General features: G+C 39.8%; 1 protein-coding gene across 1 annotated transcript; it reads left to right on the forward strand.

The window, feature by feature from the left end:
- The first annotated feature begins 16,030 nt into the window (after positions 1 to 16,030).
- LOC148997158 (uncharacterized) lies at positions 16,031 to 17,559 on the forward strand. The gene is made up of 4 exons (XM_089118612.1): positions 16,031 to 16,387; positions 16,471 to 16,515; positions 16,636 to 16,701; positions 16,810 to 17,559. The coding sequence occupies exons 1-4, from the start codon at positions 16,363 to 16,365 to the stop codon at positions 17,001 to 17,003; spliced, it is 330 nt and encodes a 109-aa protein (XP_088974738.1). The 5' UTR covers positions 16,031 to 16,362; the 3' UTR covers positions 17,004 to 17,559.
- Positions 17,560 to 24,622: the final 7,063 nt, after the last annotated feature.

Genomic DNA, 24,622 nt, shown 5'->3' on the forward strand with positions numbered 1-24,622 from the left:
AACTCTGAACATCACAGAGAGTGCATGGTAACTTGGGTGACAAGGACATCTGAAAAGGGACAGATTGATGAGGGCCTTAGGGATCAGTTCAAATTGAAGCGTCAGTACTGGGAGGATGTGCTTAAAAGGGTTGTAGCTACAGTCAAATTTTTGTCTGAGCGTGGTCTATCATTCAGGGGTGAGACTGAGACTTTCAATTCCACCAATAATGGTAATTATATGGCAATACTTGAACTCATTGCTCAATTCGATCCATTTCTGCGGGAACATATAGTTCGTTTTGGAAATGCTGGGAGAGGAAAGCCTTCCTATCTGTCTAGTACAATATGTGAAGAAATTGTCAAACTGATGGGAGAAAAAGTTAACAGAAATCGTCAACAAAATAAAATTAGCCAAGTACTTTTCTATAAGTGTCGATTCCACACCAGACATTGCCCATATCGATCAACTCACTTTCATCGCACGATACCTTTCTCCTGAGGGAAAAATAGAGGAGCGCTTTCTTGAATTTCTTCCCATCACAAGCCACACTGGGGAATCACTTTTTAACTCTGTGATGACTGTACTAAATGAGCTGGGAATTGACATAACCAATTGTTGAGGACAATGTTACGACAATGCAAGCAATATGTCGGGGGCTTATAAGGGTGTACAGTCACGCATTCGGGAGGTCAATCCACTGGCAGAATAGGTGCCTTGCGCAGCACACACTCTTAATTAAGTGGGAATAAACACAGTGAATTGCTGCTTTGAAACAAATGAGTTTTTTACATTTGTGCAAACACTGTTTAATTTCTGCTCCCGATCATCCTCGCGATGGCAGGTTATTATCAGTGGTCTCAAAGCGGATTGAGAGTTTAAAGTCCCTGTCAGACACCCGCTGGTCTGTGCATGCCTCAGCAACTAAAGTACTGTGCTACAATTATTCAAATATTCAGCGGTCTCTCATTGACTTGTCTGAGGACGACAATCAGAATTTATCCACGTGTAACGAAGCTAGAGTGCTGTCAAAGCAAATGGACAAATTGAAAACCGCTCTTCTTTGCAAGTACTGGAACTGTGTACTTCAACGGTTTGATGCAACTAGTATAGTCCTACAAAACATTGACCTTGATCTCTCCAAAGCTGTGGATTTAGTTGCATCTTTAATGGACTTTGTTGCAGAATTGAGAGGCCAGTTTGATAGTTTTGAAACTGCTGCGAAAGAAATGTCACCTACTATTTCACAGGACTACAAAAGTGACTCCCAAAGGAAGCGAACACGTAAAAAACATGCAGATGAACCAGACAAACCTCATCAGGACTTTCAGATGTCTGGTAGACAGAAGTTTATTGCAGATGTTTTTTATGTGATAAATGACCGTCTTATAGCTGAGCTTGACAGAAGAAGTGAATCATACAAAGAGATCACTAACTTTTTCAGTTTCCTGAATAATATTCATACACTCTTAAAATGGATGTGTTAAAAACAACACAACCTGTGTTATATCTTAACACACCTGTGTGTCTAGTTAAGGACAACACATTTTGTGTTACTTTTAACTCAACCAGTGTGTTATTGTTCTTAACACAGGGAGTGTGATTTCACTAAGTTTGCACTTTGAATTAGATTAAAATGTAGCAACTGACAAAATATTGTGTTTATAAGTTTTATTTACACTGGTGCACTCTTATAAAATGATTTTGTAAATAACACAACCTGTAAAAAGAGATGTTAAAAATGACACATGCTGTGTAGATTTTAACACATATAGTGTGTGTGCTTAGGGACAACACATTTTGTGTAGATTTAAACACATGCTGTGTAGATTTTAACACATGTAGTGTGTGTGCTCAGGGACAACACATTTTGTGTAGATTTTAACACATGTTGTGTAGATTTTAACCCGTTTTGTAGATTTTAACACATCTAGTGTGTTTGCTCAAGGACAACACATGTTGTGTCAAATTTAACACACAACCTGTGTTGTTTCTTTACACATCTCTGTGTTTATAAGGATTACACATTTTGTGTTACGTTTAACACAACTAATGTGTTAGACAGCAGCAGTGTGTTGTTGAAACCTTTTACACACTAATGTGTTATAGTAACACAACTTGTGTCAGATATGCGTCACATGTGACTGTAGTCGGAGAGTATTTGCCAGAGTTACTTCCCGTGTGCTTACAAAAGTGTTTGGATGAACACTGACACGTATTGGTAACTTGTGTTTATGTAGTCCAGTGATGTTTAATAGAGTTTGTTTGAACATTTGGATGTTTTAAACATCATTAATCTATATAGACAAGCTCTTATTGAGAATTAACAGAGGTTTGATGTTTCATTTCAGTTTTATTTCAAGTCACCAGAATCGTGATTAATGGCTCCTTTATTTGGGCTCTTGACCCTTTACTCTTGTTTTAGTGTTTCTCTGCCTGCTGTAACTGTATTTTAATAAAATACATCTGTTATGGTGACAGAAAATATGATCAGAAGGTTCTTGATGATGTCATAATCAGCAAGTTATGATCAAGTTTTTGAGTATATGGATGGTGTGCTTTATTTTAATGATGTATTGTTAGTTCTTAAGGTTTTGTGAAACTACATCCAGCTATCCAAAAGTGCAGAATAACAAAAAAAGTTTAAAGCTACAGCAGAAACCAGTCAAACAAAGATATCAAGAATCAGCGTATGGATCTCAATAATGGTGACAAACGAAAAGTTCCATGCCGCAATGCATGCTGGGACTTATGGATGAGCTTTGTACTAGAGGCATGAAGCTTTGCCACCATTGTTGAGAGTCATATGCTGATTCTTGATGTCTGTATTTGACTAGTTTCTGCTGCAGCTTTAAACTGTCTCTAAACATATTTTTTAAAGAATTATAGCATAAGGTAGCGTACACCATAATATCATGTAAACACTGAGTATCTGTAATCAAAAATAAGTGATCAAATATAAGTTATCTCTTTTAAGAGATACATTAAACTTCTTTTGCGATGTTAAAAAACATGATGTTGAAAAATGATCATTTAATGATCTTTTTCCTCAAGATAATTTCAACTGTTTCAGATGTGCAATATAAATACACAGAAACAGCAAACAGAGAAACGAATGATAAAGAGTGAAGGGTCAAGAGCCCAAATAAAGCTGCCACTAATCACGATTCTGGTGACTTCAAAACAAACATTCAATGAATCGTCAACACAAAACCTGGTAATTCTCAATAAGTGTTTCTGTAGACGTCTGACAGAAATAAATTGTTTGTTATAATAGATTAGTTATTAATAACAAGTGAAATCAGCATTTGAAAAAAACATTGAAACCGAGGCATGATGTGATTGGCTGCCAAAAACACTCATTAATGTGAAGTTTTTTATGAATTAAGATTTTATTTATTTATTGTAATGTATTGTTTCATTTATTTTAGAGCTTGTTATGGGATACCATATAAAATATACTACCTCTAATTAGGTTCATAAACACAAACTTCCCTCCACCCATTAAAATTCTATCCAGTTACATTTTAACACACATTGTGTGTTAAAAACTACACAACTTGTGTCAAAATACCATCAACACATGATGTGTGTTGTTTTTTAACACATCTCTTTTTAGAGTGTACTCTCTCTGATCAAGAACTTCGTTCTTCTTGTGTTAAATTGCAACAGAAGTACAATACAGACTTACAAGAAGATTTTGCTGATGAGTTTGTACATCTTAAAGCATTTTGGAAAAAAGAAAAGATGGTTTCAGCTAGGGAATTGCTGGGAGAAATAAGAGCAAGGGACCTTCAAAATGTTTTTCCAAATGTGGACATAGCCTCACCTTACCAGTCACGAATGCGTCAGGAGAGCGCTCATTCTCAAAATTATCTTTCATTAAATCGCGATTGTGGTCAACAATGGCACAAGAAAGACTGAACCATCTGTGGCAGTACGAGTTAGTCTGATGAGCTGGTGTTCCCTTGGTCACTCCCCGTGTGAAGCTCCCTCCTATAAATAGCGCGTAATCCTTCTGACGCCCTCTCCTGCTCATCGGTGACCGGAAGTTGCGTTGTGCGTCCGGGTCCCTCTCTCCGTGTGTGCGTTGTTGCGCTAACAGGTAGGGTAGTGGCTTTGCTGTCTCCGTGCGAACATTGTTTCCTGCCGTCCTGCTTACTAGTATTATGTGGTTACTGGCGTTCGTAGATCTCCGGCCGGATGGACGAACTCTCATCTCGTCGTTCAATTTATTGAACCACTGAACACACTGCATTATCAGTGCCGTGGGCACTCGTCGAGCTTTCTCCCTCGGGTACGTCTGAACGATGGGTATGTATCTCAGATGACGTGGGATTTATATCTAGTTTCTTATTAATTGGGGGTTAATGGTAGTTTTTCTTTGTGTAGCTAACAGGAATGAGGCCAGTTTAGCCGGAGATCATCACTAGCTGCACAGGACCGATTCGCTGGCTGCTGTTTTGCTGTTGCCTATTTGCCTGACAACTATATAGTGCCTTTTGTGCCTGTGTTTAAGGTGCTGTACATTGCCGTGTTTTATTTATGTCTCCGTTTGCCACATGTGCCACTTTGCCCGGGCCACCGCCTCATTGGTGTAAATAGCATATCAGCGACTGATCGCTGTATGCTCGTCGATCACGGCCACCGGGTAGTTACGGCTGTCTGGCCAAGAGTATGTGGCATTTGGTTCGGAGTGCTATTGTTTTTATGATACGTGACTAGCTCAAGGGGTTTGGGGCTTTATATTATAATTTTGTCAATGTAAGAAGTTTGTTTTTCTGGGTTTGTTTTCTGGTTTCTTTTGGTTTGTTTGTTTTGATTCCAATTTAGATTAAAGTTGCATTTATACTTCAATTTGATTTATTTTTTTTGATTTACTGAGTTTGTGTATATATATATATATATATATATATATTTATATATATATTTTTCTTTATACTGCTGTATTATAACCATTGTTGGTTTTGGCAGTCATTTTGTGTTTTAAGTTTATTATTTTGATTTACTGAGTTGGGAAATATTTATTTGTTCGTTTCTTGTGATATTTCTACTGCCTTTGTAGATCCATTGTAGGTTTCGGCAGTTATTGTTTATATTTTGTGAAGGTTATTTTGATTTTGATTTTCTTTGATTATTGAATTGAGAACATTTATTTATTTGTTTATTTTCTTTTGATATTTTTACTGCCCCTTTAGAGCCTTAGTTGGTTTTGGCAGTTATTGTTTATTTTGTGATAAGAAAAATATTGATTTTCTGATTTCTGTATTTTCTTTTTGGTAAATCTTTGTTGAAAGAGTGTGTGTTTTATTTGCGTACTTCTTTGGTTTTCTTTTTTTTTCTGTTGCAGTAGCTGAGAGCCGGTGGAGGTATTGGTGTCTGGGTGGTGTTGTCCCCGTTTGGAGTGCTGTGGACTTCCCTGTTTGCATTTGCTATTATTGGGGGTGTTTGTGTGTTTACTGGGGGGGTGTTTTGGGATCTTTTACCACCTTTTGAATACTTTGCCTCCATCGGTAAGCCTCAGCAATTTTTTTTTTTTTGTTTTTGTTTGTTTTGTGTTCTCTTCCCCGAGAGACAATTGTTTTAAACTGTTAAATTATTGAAATTAATAAATGCTGTGCTTCCAAAATTGAACACTGTCTTTGGCTCTATTGTACACAAATCTGTGTGTCTTTAGCTGTTGGATTTATAGAGCTTGGGTAGAAAAAAAATCATTCTCTGGGTGAAATTCCCAGAGTGGCGTAGTCGGTGTTTAGTCTGTCCTGGTTTAGAACGCCACACATCTAACACGGATGTCCCTGGAATGTGACATTGTTAGAACCATGGATTTTAATGATATCATAAAGGATTTTTGCTCTGCTAAAGCTAGAAAAAAAGACTTTTTAACTGTAAGACCGAAAAGGAAATGTAAAGGAAAGTTCACCCAAAAATAAAAATTCTGTCATCATTCACTCACCCTCATGTTGTTCAAACTGAAAGAATTGATTTCTTATGCTGAACACAAAAGAAGATATTTTATATAGTGTTAGTAACCAGGCAGTTTACGGAAGTCATTGACTTATATTTTTCCTACTATGCAAGTCAATGGGTGCCGTCAATTGTCTGCTTACCAACATTCTTTAAAATATCTTTTTTGTTCAGCAGAATAAATAAATTCATACAGGTTTTGAACAACATGAGGGGGATGTTGTTGAACTATCCCTTTAAATTTTTCATGGTTAAGTACTTATTGAGGAAGTATGAGTAATGTTTGAGTAATGGGTAATGTGAGACTAAAGAATGAGTAATGTTTTTGCTGATTTTGGCAACCTTTATGTTTTTGAGTTCATATTTGGAGTAAATGCACTTATGGAAGGGGAGGGGATAAAAATGTTTTATCAATAAATGTTCCCAAAATGAACCAAGAAAATATGTGGAGTAATTTTTATCATGATATTCCATAACAAAATTTTATATAATAATATCTCTTATAATATCTTTATATAATAATATCTTTTATAATTTTATAAAAAGTTTATATTATGTTATATTATAACAAGTTTATGCATAACAGGGATTCTATTCATGCACAGTTTATTTTATAGCACTATGATTGTTATTTGTTTATACAAAAAAAGATTTATTGCAATGCTTTTTTTTGCCTTAGTTGATCAGAACAAAAGTGGATGTTACAGACGTAATTTTCCATTGAAAATTCGAATATTACTTCCAAAAAGTTTAATGTGTGATTCTGAATGCCCGTATCCACACCAGCGTGATAACAGCCGTACACTCACCTCAAAACATTGGATTCATTTGCACTGTTTCATGCCGATGTAAAACCCACGTAAAGTTGATAATTCTGCAAATAACTGCAATTACAGTTTTCTAACAGAGATGGCGACAAAGAGGAAATGCTACTAACTGCAGCTTTAATAACAATAAAAAAAATATTCATTGTGGTAAAAGACTGTGGCGTGGCAATAAGATGAATGGGGGCCCTTGGTGTTTCAATAGCCCCAGGGCTCAAAGTCCTCATAATCCGGGCCTGACTGTATGTCATTGTCATTGAAATATTCTGGATAATTAAATTTATTAATTCCTTTTGTAATAATAGTGTTTATTGTATTCCATATTCCTTTCACATTATCTTTATTTTTCTCAAGTAAATTATTGTAATAATTCTTCTTACATACCCTCATTATGTTAGTTAATTTGTTTTTATATTTCTTATATTTAAACTCCAATTCTTTCGTTCTATATTTTATAAAATTCCTATAGAGTATTCTTTTTTTTTACGAGCATTTTGAATCGATTTAGACATCCAAGGTTTTTCTGAATATTTTCTCTTACTGCAATACGATTTTATAGGACAATTCTTATTATATAAAGTTATGAATATGTCTAAAAATAATTCATAAGCAGTACTAGGGTCAGCCTCATTAAATACTTAATTCCAATTGAACTCAATTAATTCCTTTCTAAAGGTAAATATAGTGTCTTCAGATCTCAATCTCCTATATTTAATTTCGATGCACTCTCTTTTTCCCTTATAGTCACAGTCATAAGTCACAAAGATTGGCAGGTGGTCACTTATATCATTGATTAATATTCCACTTAAAGAATTACTTTCAACATTGTTTGTAAAGATATTATCTATCAGAGTGGCACCATTACCTGTTATTCTAGTTGGTTTAGTGATTGTTGGGAAAAAAAACTCAAACTATACAATGTATCAATAAACTCTTCCGTCAATTTGTGATTGTTGGGGTTAATAAATCAATATTAAAATCCCCACAGATATATCTTATTTTATGCTTTACATTGTGACGAACATGATTCTCTGAGTCACATGATGTTCTCAGTCACATGATGTTCTCAGTCACATGATGTTCTCAGTCACATGATTCACCGAGTCACATGATGTGTGGAGCACATGGCTTAAAAGAGTTGGAAGATGGCAGTTTGAGTAGACCTTGTGCAGTGGAAAGATGTGGGAAGTTAATCCCTACAAAAAACCCTGTGAGGTAAAAGGAACATTTTGTTGATTTGCCTTGGGATTTATGGTTCTTTTGGATGTTCCTGGATGTTCAAAGATACTACTAATGGTTCAAACAACAATGGAGGACTGATCATTTCGCTAACTGACTGACTGGGCAAACCAACCAAGTATTGTTTTTTCTTTTCTCTTTTTTCATATTCTTATGTTGGATTTGCCAGTTGAGACTTTTTGGCATGAGACTTTGTGACTGTGGTTTAAAGTGCTGAGAACTCTTTTTCAACTGCACAGTGGACTGGTTGCTCAGTGCTGGCCTGAATGGACTCTGAAAGGTCTAAGTACATGTACAAAAACTATGCTGAATTGAGAACTTGGTCAAGAGCTGTTAATGTGAACTGTGAAACTGTTGGTGTTTACACCCTCAATGAGTTGAAAGGAAAATAATCTGACTTTGAATGAGCAGATCTGATTTTGTTTGAATACTTGTCATGGTAAATGAACTAAATGAACCCCAGACTTGGGAATTGAGTATTTGAGTTGTTGGAGAACTTTTGAAGAACTTGAAGAACTTTTGGTTTCTGATTTAGTTTTTGTTTGTTTGTTTTTTTGCCTTTAGTGAAACATTAATGTTTTTTTTCTCACTGAATGTTATCTTGATCAACAAAAACTAATAACAGTTTATATGAATTGAGCCTATTACTGTTGTTGTTAATTCTTCATCCACATATTAGGGGTTCTACTTTATTTGTTTTTTTTTTAATGTCTGAATCCTTTGTAAGGTTGACTGACTAAACAAAATATAGTAGGTTTAAAAACCTGCTTGGCACCCCAGTCAATTAGGTCAATCCGTTACATAAAAAATGGCACCCCAGATGGGACTTAAATTGGATGAAGGTTTTTTTTAAGCTATTTTTTTTTTGTGAATTCAAATGGAGGTCTCAGGCATTTCTACTACCCCTTCTGTCATAAGGGATGTTATTCCTACATTGCAAGATGACCATATATTACCAGTACTGGATACTGGGTTCATTCCAGAAATGAATTCAGATGTTGAGGATGTTTCCTTATTGAATGTACCACAGATTTCTAGTCCTCTTCAAGACCCCCCACCCTCTTCAATTAACCTTACAACTCGTTCCTTAATTGATATGGAATTGTGTGATGACGTTGCACTTTCCCCTCGCTTACTACCAAGCTTTGTGGACCTTCCTAAACACAGAGAAGTCTATGTCAGGGATTTTGATGAGTCCAATATTATATCCAATCAAGCTAAACTCCAGAAACTCCTTGCTGAAACCTTCACAAAAATGAAAGAGGAACAACAAAGCGTCAAAGGAGAGCTTATGAATACCTTAACAACAATCAATCAAGATTTGAGACTGTTGTATGTTGACGGGCAGAAGGATTTGCAAAAAGAAATGATAAAGCAATTGGAGTATCATCAAACTCAGAATTCTGCTAACATCAATTGGCGATTGGAACGTTTCCAGAACCAAGTTTTAAAGGATATTGACGCCATTATTCTGCCCCTAAGGACAGCTATTGACGATCTTCGGACTGAATTTAAAGCTCAAACTCAGCAAGTGAACGCTGTGTCTCAGGACTTGGCTTCATTGAAGTCCAGCATGCAAGCCCATGGGAATACTTCTCAAGTAGCATCTTCCCCTCAACCTTCCCCTGTGACTAATGTACACGATGTTACAAAGAAATCGTATCCTTTTCAGTCCACCATGCAAACCGGGCTTCCTGACAGGAGTTCAAGGGGGCTCACAGACACACTGTTACCCGGAGACATCAGTCGACGATATGTGGGAAATAGTCCTATTAAGCTAGAATTCCCTGTCTTCGGTCGGAAAGAGGATGACCCAGATCCTTTAACTTACACTGAAAAGTGTCAAGATTTTCTAGCAATGTTTCCTCTATCAAATGAAGAACTGATGGCCACCCTTCGAAATGTACTGCACGGGACTGCCAGAGATTGGTGGGATGTAGCTCGAGGGTCCATTCATACATGGACTGAGTTTGAAACTAGCTTTCTTTCAGCTTTTTTGTCTGAAGATTATGGGGATGAATTGGCAGAAAGAGTTCGTAATAGAATACAAGGAGAAAATGAAAGTATAAGAGACTTTGCATACATGTATCGTTCTCTTTGCAGACGGTGGAAGCCTGAAATTGATGATGAAGAAGTGATAAAACTCATCCTGAAAAACATCAATCCCCGCATGGCAAGTCAGCTTCGACATAGAGTTTCTTCTGTGGAGGAATTGGTTCGTCTAGGACAACAATTAGAAAAGGATAAAGACAATCAACAACAATATGAACAACGTAAACGTTTCACCAACAAGGTTAACCAAACGTTTCACCAAGGTTCCAAACCAGACACCCAGAGCCAGCAAAATTCAGGTAAACCTGAACAAGATAGAACGCGACAATTGTTCTGTTGGAAATGCAAAGGGGCCCATGCACCAGCTACCTGTCGTCACCCTAATGCCCAAAGGAATAAGGAATTTTCGAAAGGTCCAAATGCTGTTGTTAGGGATGCACCTGTTCCTCAAAATCATCCTACTGTAAGTACCGTAACACCTAAAAGAGATACCAAAGACCCTAATACTGAATTTTATAGAACCCCTGTATTGGCCACTGGAAATTCAAGTCCTCACCAACTAGTTGTTCCCTTAACGTTACGTCAGTGGAAAGGAACTGCTATTGTGGATACAGGCTCTTCTTTTACTCTTCTTTCTGAAAAACTTTGGAAAACTCTAAAAAACCCAGAGGAAGAACTGAACGTTTGGAAGGAAGGACCATTGTACTTGGCAGATGGGGAAGCAAAGCAACCACTTGGGTGGACTGAGATGGAGTTCCAGCTGCACAGTCGTCACTGGGTGTTGCCTACCGTAGTGTTGTCTGATAAAATGTTTGCCTTTGCTGCTGTTCTGGGACTGGATTTTCTGTTTCTGAGTGGGTTACAGATTGATGTATCTACCAATACCTATTGGTTCAAACCCTATAAAAAAGACAGATTTACCTTCGATAGTGACATTCCAAAACTGCATGACTGGGGACCAGAACGGCAAGTTGCCTTAATTACAACTATAGCCCCAACACTATTGTCTCCAAATCCTTCTGAGGAAGTAATATTACAAGCAGTCAAAAATGCTCAGTTGGAAGAAAATGAAAAACTGACATTCAAGGAACAGCTGAAACAAAATTTGGATGTGTGTACAACAAAACTGGGCCGTACCAAGTTGTTGAACCATACAATTTTCCTTACCCATGATATGCCTGTGAAGCAGAAGCCTTACAGAGTTTCACCTACTAAGCAGAGGATCATGAAGGAACTAATTGATGAGATGTTGGCTACGGGAGTGATTGAGCCCTCCTCTTCCGCTTGGGCTTCACCAGTAGTTCTGATCCCAAAGAAATCAGGAGGCTTGCGATTCTGTGTTGATTACAGAAAGTTAAATGCTGTTACTTACAGTGATGCCTATCCTTTACCCACAATTCAGGAAATTCTAGAATCTTTAGCAGGCACTGGCATTTTCACTACTCTTGATTTAAACAGTGGCTATTGGCAAGTTGAAATGGATCCAGAAAGTCGAGACAAAACAGCCTTTGTGTGCTCTTATGGGCTATTTCATTTTAAGGTAATGCCATTTGGGCTTAGAAATGCTCCTGCCACGTTCCAACGGCTGATGGAGACTGTGTTAGGAGATCTCAGAGGCAAGACCTGTTTTGTTTATCTGGATGACATTATTGTTTTCTCTCCTTCAAAAGAACAGCATTTCCATGATCTTCAAGTTGTCCTGGATACACTGAGAAATGCAGGACTCACTGTGAATATGAAAAAAAGTAATTTCTTTCAAGAGACCTTGAAATTCCTTGGCCATGTGGTTTCTTCTGAAGGCATTCAAGTAAATTCTGAAAAGACTCAAGCCATTAAAAACTTTCCTGTCCCATCCAATCTGAAATCCCTTCAACGTTTCTTAGGAATGGCAGGGTGGTATCACCGGTTTGTACCTGACTTCTCAAAAACAGCAGAGCCTCTCACTGCCTTGAAACGAAAAGGAGCTAGATTTAAATGGACATCTGATTGCCAAACTGCTTTTGACACCCTTAAGGAGCATTTGGTGAAGCCACCAATCTTAGGACATCCTAATTTTGACTTACCATTTGTGGTATACACTGATGCTAGTGACATTGGCCTGGGAGCGGTACTTGTCCAGCAGAGAGGTTTAGGATCTGAAGAAGTTCTGGCCTTCGCCAGTCGGACTCTAAACAAGGCAGAACGTAATTACTCTACAACAGAACAAGAATGTCTTGCTGTAGTTTGGGCCCTGGAGAAGTGGCGGTACTACCTGGAAGGTCGTTATTTCACAGTGGTAACTGACCATGCATCACTAGCTTGGGTATTTAAGACCAACAAACCTAGCACACGACTTATGCGCTGGGCATTACGTTTGCAGGAATTCACCTTTGCTGTCGAATACAGGAAAGGAAAATACAATACAGTTCCAGATGCCCTTTCTCGTGCTCCATTAGACCAACCTTTCCTGTCAACCTGTGCCACAGTGTTAAAATCCACCAAAAAGAAGGAGGTGCCTGTCTTTCCTTGTACGGATGATGAGGTATGGAAAGCCCAACAAGAGGATGCAGAAGTGCAAGCATTGTATCAGTCTATTCTGGAAGATGGAAAGAAAAGAGTTAATTCCTCTATCACTCTGACCATCATTGAGGACAAAGTCTATCGTATAGTTCAGCTCCCACACCGTACCATCTACCAGGTGTGGATACCCAGTTCTTAACGTGCTAGACTTTTGAGTTTCTTTCATGACGATCCTCTTTCAGGTCATCTAGGCAGATACAAAACCTATAGGAGATTACAGTCTCTTGTTTACTGGCCAAATATGAGTTTGGATGTCAGGAACTATGTCCAGAATTGTTCAGTTTGTCAACGCTACAAACCAGAAGCTAAGAATCCAGCAGGCAAGTTACAGCAAACTCTAGTTTCAAAGTCTTGGGAAATGCTTGGTGTGGATCTAATGGGACCTTTTCCCGTAAGTTCCCAGCTAAATTCTTACCTACTGGTCTTTGTTGACTATTACTCCAGATGGGTGGAACTTTTTCCCTTGCGGAAAGCTACAGCTCTATCGGTATCACGAATACTGGTTAAAGAAATCATTACTCGTTGGGGAGTCCCTGAGTACATTCTGTCTGACCAAGGACCTCAATTTGTGTCAGAAATCTTTGCAGAGACTTGTAAGGCTTGGAACTTGACCCACAAGTTAACCACTGCCTACCACCCCCAAACAAATTTCACTGAAAGGATTAATCGGACACTGAAAACTATGATTGCTTCCTATGTAGGAAGCCAACACAGCCATTGGGACCAGCATCTTCATCAGTTCCGTTTTGCTCTTAATTCAGCAGTACAAGAGTCTACTGGTGTTACACCTGCTGAGCTTAATCTCAGTAGACCACTCAGAGGTCCCTTAGACCTTTTGTTACAACCACAAACCGTTCTTCCTGACTCACCAGCATATAGTACCCTTGCTCAGCTCAACGACTTGAAAGAACTTGTCTCGAAAAATTTGTCCAAAGCTCGTCTGAGACAACAAAGGAATTATGATAAGAAGAGACGCAACCTTGAATTCAAAAACAATGATAGGGTTTGGCTACGTTCTCATCCCCTTTCTAAAGCAGAGAAGAAGTTTTCAGCCAAGCTTGCACCAAGGTGGCAAGGTCCTTATAGGATCATACGTCGGATGGGTCCTTTAAATTACCAGGTTGTAATGGAAGAAACAGGAGAGGATTTACGTACCATACATGTATGTCAACTAAAACCATGTTATCCCACAGCAAAAGACCTAGAGGAAATGCAGCGCGTAAAATTAATGGATCTGTTCCAAGAGGATACCGATGAAGAGGAATTCCTTGGATTTTCAGACCTCAACAATAAGCCTGTCACCTAATTGTTTTGCTTTTTACAAGGGAAAGGGAGTGTGACGAACATGATTCTCTGAGTCACATGATGTTCTCAGTCACATGATGTTCTCAGTCACATGATGTTCTCAGTCACATGATTCACCGAGTCACATGATGTGTGGAGCACATGGCTTAAAAGAGTTGGAAGATGGCAGTTTGAGTAGACCTTGTGCAGTGGAAAGATGTGGGAAGTTAATCCCTACAAAAAACCCTGTGAGGTAAAAGGAACATTTTGTTGATTTGCCTTGGGATTTATGGTTCTTTTGGATGTTCCTGGATGTTCAAAGATACTACTAATGGTTCAAACAACAATGGAGGACTGATCATTTCGCTAACTGACTGACTGGGCAAACCAACCAAGTATTGTTTTTTCTTTTCTCTTTTTTCATATTCTTATGTTGGATTTGCCAGTTGAGACTTTTTGGCATGAGACTTTGTGACTGTGGTTTAAAGTGCTGAGAACTCTTTTTCAACTGCACAGTGGACTGGTTGCTCAGTGCTGGCCTGAATGGACTCTGAAAGGTCTAAGTACATGTACAAAAACTATGCTGAATTGAGAACTTGGTCAAGAGCTGTTAATGTGAACTGTGAAACTGTTGGTGTTTACACCCTCAATGAGTTGAAAGGAAAATAATCTGACTTTGAATGAGCAGATCTGATTTTGTTTGAATACTTGTCATGGTAAATGAACTAAATGAACCCCAGACTTGGGAATTGAGTATTTGAGTTGTTGGAGAACTTTTGAAGAACTTGAAGAACTTTTGGTTTCTGATTTAGTTTTTGTTTGTTTGTTTTTTTGCCTTTAGTGAAACATTAATGTTTTTTTTCTCACTGAATGTTATCTTGATCAACAAAAACTAATAACAGTTTATATGAATTGAGCCTATTACTGTTGTTGTTAATTCTTCATCCACATATTAAGGGTTCTACTTTATTTGTTTTTTTTTTTAATGTCTGAATCCTTTGTAAGGTTGACTGACTAAACAAAATATAGTAGGTTTAAAAACCTGCTTGGCACCCCAGTCAATTAGGTCAATCCGTTACAACATTATTAAACATGTTTTCCATTTTTTCTGTAAATATTTTAATGTTAGATCCTGGTTTCCTATATACACAACTAACTAAGACATTCTTGTTTTTTTCCATACATAATTCTATTGTAAAACACTCCATTATATCATCAATGACTCCTGATAAATTATCAACAACTTTGTAAATGATACCTTTGTCAACGAAAAGCGCCACCCTCCCTCCACAACTACTCTCTCTATTCACATAGTTAAATTCGTATCCCTGCAACTCAAAATCCATGCCCCTCTCGGCATTAATCCACGTTTCCGAAATGGCTATAATATTAAAGGGTTTCTTGAACTGCCCTAAATATTCCCTAATACTCTGGAAGTTAGACTATAAACTTCTGCTGTTAAAATGAATGATAGAGATGCCATGCTCGTGTTTAATATTATTGTTAAACTGTCGCTCTGTATAATAGCCACAGGTGTTATGCAAATTATCAAAAAAAACATTTTATTTCCAATAATTTAATGGACACTTGCCTGTAAATGGAGTGGATCATCCCAGCCACAACTTAATAGGCTTTCCACAGTCAGGCTGGAACCATTGTTACAGGTATTTTATTTTATTTTTTTAATAAAAATAAAAATATAATAAAACATTTATACATATTTTACCTGTTATAACCTGTTGTGAAACCCATGACCTGTAATTATGACCAATTAATGCATTGACCACGGACAGCCTAAAGAGGTCCAGTCAAATAAGTTATAGGTGGGCCCTTTCCGTGCCCACCTGTGTGAACTAACTTTGTTGCCATTTTTTTTTTAAAGATGCTGCTGACGTGTCCTCTCTGCCCGGCCCAGGTTCGTCACCTGCGGCATCACCTCCGGTCGCAGCATGGTATCGTAAATGGGGAGGAGAGGAGGATACTGCTGCGACTGGCGAGGGGCCGCATTAGGTTGAGGAACCTGGGCTGCCCAGAGTGCGGGGTGGTGTACGAGAACATCGAGAAGCATTTTATATCGGGCCATCCAGAGCTGACAGTAAGTATAATCTCAAACTAGCATGTTTTGAATAAAACTCTCTTTTCAGCGAAAGAGGATCAACTTGTTGACCAGACGACTGGAAAAGGAGGTTGCCGAGAGACAGCTGGAAGAATTAAGGGATGGTCAACAACTTGACCCTCCAGTCTTGTCAGCTCCGGATGGCTCTGAAGGAGGAGAGCAGCCGCAGAGCCCTGTTCACACAGGTGTTCAGAGCCCTGTGGCTGTTCAATCTGAATGTCTTCAACTGCTGGATAGGTTTTGAATGATTTTTTTTTTGCAATGGGAATATGACATATTTTTTTTACAAGATGTTGAACAAACTATTGAGTCTTGTGTGTGTTTATTGTAGAAGATTTTGAAATGGAGGCAGCTCCAAGCTTTCTGGGTAAGTGATCAACATGTAATTATGCTATATTGTTTATACAATAGCAATACATTAATATCTGTTTTTTTTCTCTCTCATTATAGAGCTACTGATGGCAAGTGAGCCAGAAGAGGAGTTGCAGGCATTTGGTAGGTATCAGGTGAACAATTGTTTAAACTTGTACTGTGTTGTTTATTTTTTCATGAATATGACATTAACATATAAATATATACATACAAAAATAATGTATTTTTTTTTCTTGTTCTTAGACGATTTGTTCAATCAAATTGAACAACATGAGAAACAGCGTGAGCAATTTTATTCAGGGCCACGAGGTAAGCAATAGGTCATAAGTTTACATCCAAGTTTTGTTGTTGTGTTATTATTTTGTTTAATGAATTGTTGTTCTTTGTTTCCCCTTTCCTTTTTTTTCATTTGCCAAGGGGACACAGACCTCACCTGTCATGATCCTGGCTCTTTCTTTCTTTCTCTGGTCCTTTTCTGCCCCCTTCTGGTCACTATCTTACATTACATTACTTGCATCACTCATTCATTATCCCGGTCACCTCCAGCTGTGGCTCATCTTCTCATTACCTCCTCGTTACCTTCCCAACTGTTTCTCACTATCTCTGATTAGACTCTCTATTTCATGGCTTCTCTCTTATTGTTCTTTGTCAGATTATTGCTCTATGTTACGTACCTGTCCATATCGCTCCTGACCCTGTCGTGTCGTGTCCTGTCTGATTCAAGCTGTTCTGTTCTCTGTATTACCTCGACTCTACTCTGCTACACTTCCAGCATCGTGAGTGGTTCAGGATTGGCGTTCCCGTGCCTCTACGGACCCAGTCTGTCTCGCCCTCTGAGTGACCGTCCGTGCTGATCCAGACGGCAGTTTTCTGTTCTGTTATAAAGAGACTTTCTGTTCCATTACCATTGAGATTCCTGTGTTGGATTTACTCGCCTTACGGCTCCTGTGTTACTCTTCTGAACATTAAATCACTCATTGACTGTCCTTTGCTTTTGGGTCCTCTTTCTCATACGTGACATCACCACTGTCGACTTCAGTCAATTGTTTAATTTGTTTAATTTATTACTTTATATATTTTAAATATTTGATGTTATAGTTTTATATTTATATTAATCCACATTTTATTTTGTTCTATTCTGTGTTCTGTTCATTCCCTTTATTTTTACTCTACTTTTCTGTTCTGTAATCATGTGATTTTATAAATATACTTAATTAAAGTAGTTCAATCATGTTTAAATCATGTGATTTTATAAATATACTTAATTAAAGTAGTTCAATCATGTTTAAATAAAAAAAAAATTGTTCAAACTATGGTTTTGACTGTCTCTTTGACTGTCTCAGCTTATTTGACAGGGTCCCTATAGGCTGTTTGTGGACAGCACATTAAAAGCTCGTATTCCGTAAATACAGCGGTTATATGTGGTCCACTGCACACAGGCATCACAATACAACACACTGATGTACAGTACAGCCATTGATTGTGTGTTATTAGCCTAAAAATGGACTGTCCACAGACAGCCAACAGGGATCCTGTCAAATAAGTTGCACGTGGGCACAATATGTAGTCCCATTGGGTCTCTTTTGTGCCCACCTGCAACTTATTTGACAGGGTCCCTGTAAGCTGTCTGTGGACGTGTCATTTCAAGGAATGTCATGCATCATTGCGGACTGTAAAGTACCCAAACACGTCTGATTGTATTTCCTGTGCACTGCACGGCATGTTTTAAGTGATAAAACGTTAACAATCACGAATTATGACCTAAAAGTGCATTGACCACGAACAGCCTAAAGAGGTCATGTCAAATGAGTTGCAGGTGGGATGCTGTTTTACATTTTGGAGTCATGACTGACAAAAGTGAATAAAAATGATTAAATATCGATTTTACGTCAATCCCTGGGCCCCCCTGAGTGATTTGCAGCCTTCAGAACCCCGGGACTCCGCTGTCCACGAACGGCCTAAATTTTTGAATGGGATAAGTTGCAGGTGGGACGTCCAGATCTCAGCCTCTGGACAGAATTCGGAGCTGAAACCTGCGCTCATCTGGACGTGCTCAGGCAGTGCAGTGAATTTCAGGGAGTTTGGAGAAACTTGAACATTTTTCAAAAACCCTTTGAGTTTTTTTGGGTCGAATTTTCAAGTTTCTCCAATCTCTTCTAAATTCACACCATGGGTAGAGCATGTCCAGAGGAGTGCATGAGCGCAGGTCTCATATCCAAATTCTGTCCAGAGGCTGAGATCTGGACGTCCCACCTGCAACTTATCCCATTCAAAAATTTAGGCCGTTCGTGGACAGTGGAGTTTCGGGGTTCTGAAGGTTGCAGATCGCTCAGGGGGGCCCAGGGATTGACGTAAAATCGATATTTAATCATTTTTATGCATTTTTATCAGTCATGACTTCAAAACGTAAAACAGCATTCCACCTGTAACTTATTTGACGGGACGTGGTCTCATAGGCCGTCAGGGGGACGAATAGGCCATTCGTGGTCACATAGGCGTTCAGGAGGACGAATAGGCAGTTCGTGGTCAGTGGTCGGTTCCCCGGGCCGTCACCTAGATTGGCGGTGGACGCGTAGGCCTTTCTTAGTCATATAGGCGGTCAGGGGGACGAATAGGCCGTTCGTGGTCACATAGGCGGACAGGGGGACGAATAGGCAGCTCGTGGTCAGTGGTCGGGGCCCCGGGCCATCACCTAGATTGGCGGTGGACGCGTGGGCCTTTCGTGGTCATATAGGCGGTCAGGGGGACGAATAGGCAGTTCGTGGTCACAAAGGCGGTCAGGGGGATGAATAGGCCGTTCGTGGTCACATAGGCATTCGGGGGGACGAATAGGCAGTTCGTGGTCAGTGGTCGGGTCCCCGGGCCGTCACCTAGATTGGCGGTGGACGCGTAGGCCTTTCGTGGTCACATAGGCGGTCAGGGGGACGAATAGGCCGTGCGCATTCACATAGGCGGTCAGGGGGACGGATAGGCGGTTCGCGGTCACGTAGGCGGTCAGGGGGACGAATAGGCGGTTCACGGTCACATAGGCGGTCAGGGGGACGAATAGGCCGTTCGTGGTCACATAAGCGGTCAGGGGGACGAATAGGCGGTTCGCGGTCATGTAGGCGGTCAGGGGGACAGATAGGCCGTTCGTGGCCAGTGGGCGGGGCCCCGGGCCGTCGACTAGATCGGCGGCGGACGGATAGGCGGTCCGTGGTCGCGTAGGCTCGGCCCGGCGCCGTCGGCCCCGAAAAATCGCCTAAGGGGCGCCGCTTGCGGGTCAGCTAACCTCCTACCACCGACCGCGCTTTAGGCCGTCCGCGGACCCCTTCCCTAACCCGGCGGCCTAAAGGGCGCAATGGTTTGTGGGCAATATCAGCCGTTAGAGTGTGCATCGTTCTACACTTTGGATTCTGACTGGAAAAAGTAACCATCCAGGTATCTTTGAAACACTCATTTCAACATACTACGATTTGGGACGTACTAATTCTATTTTCGAAAACTATTTAGGACGGATAGTATGCGAATTGGGACGCAGTATAAGAAATGTTTTTGAATGGCGGTCAGTGAATCGTTTACAAGCAAATCCAATTAATAAACACTGTGATGCTTTGTTTGAAACCATTTTTGTTAAAGGTGCATTGCGCAACATTTCATGTTAAAAATAGCCGTTTTCTAACCCATACATGCTTAAACAATCGCCTGATGAGCTGAATGAGCCCTTCTTTGATCACTGCGATCGCCTCTATAATCCTGTACAGTGAAATATATAAGAGGGATTCGGGCTCAAATCTGAGACTGGCCGTGACATCATGCGCGTTCACGCTCGCCTGGCTATGTCTGGCAGATTCGTAGCTATTCGCCGCCGTTCTCCGTATCAGAGAAGACAACTCGAGCGACACAACTCTAGTCAGCTTTCCACAAAAGTAGACGATGGATTCAAAGGGGGTCACTTCATGTGTTTTCTGTGGTCGGATAGCTCAGGGGTTCCCAACCTTTTTTGTGCCAGGGGCCGGCATATTCATAAAAAAATTTCCAGGGACCAGCTGTCAATTTGAATACCTCAATTTTAAGATGCATCGTTTGGATTCGGAACATATCACTGTGCAAAACAGTAACAGGATATAATTTATTTGCATATAATGAACTAGGGGGCAACAAAGGCTCCTTGCATACCAATCTTTTTAAACTTTCAGAACGGTTCACAAAAAGTTTCTCTTTTCTCCCATTCAATTAGGTCTACTTCAAAAGCCACTCACATAGCACTCACTCACTAGCAGGTGCATAGACGTTTGAACCCCCACCCCCGGCCGCCCCCTAACTTCATAAGGATTCAATAAGGATTATGCATTAGCATGCATTGTGCATTAGCATGCAATTTATATACAAAAATTAGTTTTTACGTGCATTTGATACGCAGAAAACTTAATAATTGGTCAGAATTATGTCTGACCCATTCCAAATGTTTTCCGATATATGGTGACCCAAGAACTGATGGACCAAAGAGCGCAAATTTCGACATGTGCAGTAAAAACTTGTTCTCAGAAAGAAAAAAAAATTCTCAGAAAATGCATTTTAATACTAATTTATTGAAAAGGCTGTTTATATACTCCATTAATAAAGGAGTTCAGACAAAGGAAACAGTCGACATGCGTTTTTATATTTAATATGAGGGAAATAGACATGCATGCGTGACAAAAAATCTTTAACTTTTAGGTAGCAAAATATTTTTTAGAAAATTCTACTAGACTAACATCACTCATAAATCCTGAAATTTCACACATCTCTTGAGTTTTATTAAAAAACCTTTAACTTTTAGGTAGCTAAATATTTTTTAGTAATTCTCTCAATTACACTTAAGGTTAGATTTCATTGAAGGTAAATTGGACACTGACGCCCAAAGACGTGAAGTGAACGAGACAGAGGCTGTCCGGTACTGTCAGAAATAGTTAACTCTGTGGCGATGCATGTGCAAAACTAATAATAAAGTCAACCAGGATACATAACACAGCCTACTAGGCCTATACAGTAACAGTTTCAGAATACAATAGCAAACACACCGTGATTTGGATGTTTGGTGAAGTGCCGCTGCAGTTTTGACGGCTTCATTGCTTGATTGGAGAGTTTTTCACCACAAATACTAGGTATGTTGACATAGCAACCACACGCGGCGGACATTCTGCCTCAATAATTTGTTCCAAACTCTGCGGTACTGTTTAGATGTGTGTCATGCAATATCCACTCCTCGCCGCCTGGTGTGAATATGTTTTTCCTGAATACGATAGTAACTACGACGAGTACAACCCCGTGAAGCATTAGACAATTCGAGCTTTCAGCCCTGAGGTGTTTTCAGATCACCGCAACTCACGGGACATTTGAGTGGCTTTCAACCGGTCGGTGGGCTCATCTAAGCTTTTGGACACTAATAAAAGGTAGGTGGACATTAAATATATACCTTTTATCTCGGTACTGACGAAGTTTCATCGAAATCCATGGTGGAGAATGTATTTAAATAAATCGCGGAAATATTGTTGGTCACATTTGTGATGAGATTAGCGAACGTCCTGTCAGAGAAACTAGCAGCGTTCTAAAAAAACAAAACAAAAAAAAAACTAATTCTCACGTTGTTCTCCTGGAAATTATTACTGATGCTATGTAAGTTTAATATGCATCTCATGGTTTTCCTGACATAATAATAGCATTAGTTTACATCATAACTGATTATGAAATGAAAATCTTTTTATTTTATCTCCTTAATTTGAAAATGTATTATTCTCAGGAATTTTCTTCTTGCATTTTCCAAGATATATAAAATATTCTCAGTACTTCCAATAAATTATTAAATATTTCCATGTAGCAATGTGGATACCCCTGTTTGGGAATCACTTCTCTAGCTGAATATATCAAATCCTTACAATTCATAACTGTGTATATAATTTAAAAGTGGCATTTCATTGGATCTATGAATGTGATCAAAAAGTTATGCTAGTGTGTTGTCTGTATTAATTTCGTTTACTAGTTTACCCGAATTATCTTGGAAAACAAGCCATGTTGATTAGTCTATTTATGTCTAATTTCTCTGAATCTTATAGATTATGTAGACTAATATTTGATGTTATGTCTTTACAGCTAATTATGAAAAGAAGAAAGAGGAGGATGAAACAAGGAGAGCCACAGGAGGAATTGCACAAACGTCAAGCCACAAAAGAAAGATAGAGAAGTGAACAAGAACGGAAAGTGTTAGAGAAAAAGATTGAAGAATAGGTGCAGACAAGATCGAGGAAGTGTTTCCAGAACTCCCTAAAAAAAATTAGCTTGATCAAGGAGTTGTTGGGTGGCCTATTAGGGGTGGGAGCATTTATATGTCATGCGTGGGATTTGGGTGGAAACTGGGTAATTTTCAATGGGAAAATTGAAACTTTCAAGGCAAAAAAACCAAGAAATACACTGTTGGCTATTGGGACATGAGTGGGGAGGGGTATGAATTTGATGCACATGACACTGATGTGTCAATCTATGCGATGGCAGCAGATATCATCTTGGATGACTTGGTTGTACAATAGCTTGTCAAAGTTACCAACTCAGTCAGCACCATCACACAGATATCCTGTATATATTTGTACCGATCATTCATTGTTAGAAAAAAAAGAATGAATATGAATGTATATTTGCATATTTAAGCATGTATAAATATGAATTCACAATTAATAGTAATAGTAATAAAAAGTTGTCTTTGCTTGTATTTTGAAAATAAATGTGTATAAATGTGAATGAATGCTTAATAATTATTATTGTTTTTCGTGAAGGGTCTAATGCCCATTCCAACTAAAGTAAATGTTCATGGTTTCATTTTATAGAATTAACTAAAATCTACCGTCTGTTCAAATTTCATGCAAATATCTGATAAAATGAGGAAATTACAGCAAAAACATGTCAATAATAGGAATTTTCGATCACATGCTTTCTATTGTAACTAATGTATATTATTTTAATGTTATTCAGGATGTTATAAATATCATTACTTTCTCAATCCTCAACCAATTTTCACAATCCATGTGTCATTTTAACGGGAATTTTCAGCTCTGTGCAGTCATGTGATTAATTTTAAGCTTAGAGGTGTTCTCTTTCATCATCTCGTGTTCGAGATCCACCTATGGGAAGGGCATCCGTACCTGACCTCTGCAGAAGCATCCAATTGCACCAAGTCTGGCTAGACAGACAGAAGCGCGCGGCCAATGCCCGATGAGGCCACACCCCTCACCCACGGGCATATAACATCTGGGCGCGCTGCTATTCCTCAGTTGTCATTCGCTTCTCGCGATCTCTGCAATCTCAGCTCAGTTAGTTTTTACTCTGCTCACCTCGTGTCTACAGGAAGACATATCGGCCTGATCAGCCTCCACCGGACGTGACAGATTAATTTCAACTGCTGCTGTGCATTCGGAGCCGCCCACGCTCTCGCTATTTCTCACCGTTCTACATCACGGCCTTTTGCCACGGATTTCTCCCTCGCTGGTATGTCTCTGTCTAAGCCTACGGCATCATCTGGGGATAGCTTTTCACGGGCCTGCCCGGCCGCGTGTGGAGCCCTTATCGCGGCAAAAGACCTCCACCAGCTTTGCTTTGTCTGTTTGGGTCCTAAGCACGCTCGGGAAGCCCTTGAGAACCCAGATAACTGCAGTTTCTGCCTTTTACTGCCTAGGAAACTGCTTAAACGTCGATTCAAGGTAGCAGTGACACAGTGCTCCGAGCTCAGCCCCACGGGCTCAGACTCGGACGGGGGACACGGTGATGACAACGCGCCACCGAGGGCCTCTCGGGACGCTTCGTCGCTCGTCTGGGCTGACCAGCCCAATCCCGCCTTCCCCGAGGAGGACATCTTCGGGGATAACCTCGCTCTCGCCCACGAACGGGCCGGTTCTGGCGAAGAGGAGGATGCGGCCATTCTTGGGGTTTCAGAGGACGAGGAGGCCTTCCCGCCCTCTGTCGTTCCCCAGATTACCGCTCACGCGGCTCTTCCTCAAGCCATCCTCCTGGAGGTGTGTGAACGAGCGGCCGCTCGTCTCAACATCGAATGGCCAGCACCTCAGAGCGCCACCGACCAGGAGAGGGATATTTATGATGGGAAAGTGTTGGGACCCCCTCCCGGCCCGAGGAAACAACTCTTCCCCATCCTCCCAGCGTGCGCTAAGCACATGAGGAACTATTGGAGCGATCCGCTCGACTTCAGACACGGTCTCACGGGACT

Source organism: Pimephales promelas, chromosome 2 (genome assembly GCF_988280905.1).
Source record: "Pimephales promelas chromosome 2, fPimPro1.hap1.1, whole genome shotgun sequence".
In the NCBI taxonomy this organism is placed as follows: Eukaryota; Metazoa; Chordata; class Actinopteri; order Cypriniformes; family Leuciscidae; genus Pimephales; species Pimephales promelas.

Bases quoted from the DNA above. Each gene is read 5' to 3' on its own strand.
- LOC148997158 (XM_089118612.1), top strand. From the start codon at position 16,363: ATGGAGGCAGCTCCAAGCTTTCTGG. The intron at 16,516-16,635 runs GTAGGTATCAGG...TCTTGTTCTTAG, and splicing joins AGAGGAGTTGCAGGCATTTG to ACGATTTGTTCAATCAAATT. The intron at 16,702-16,809 runs GTAAGCAATAGG...TCATTTGCCAAG, and splicing joins ATTTTATTCAGGGCCACGAG to GGGACACAGACCTCACCTGT.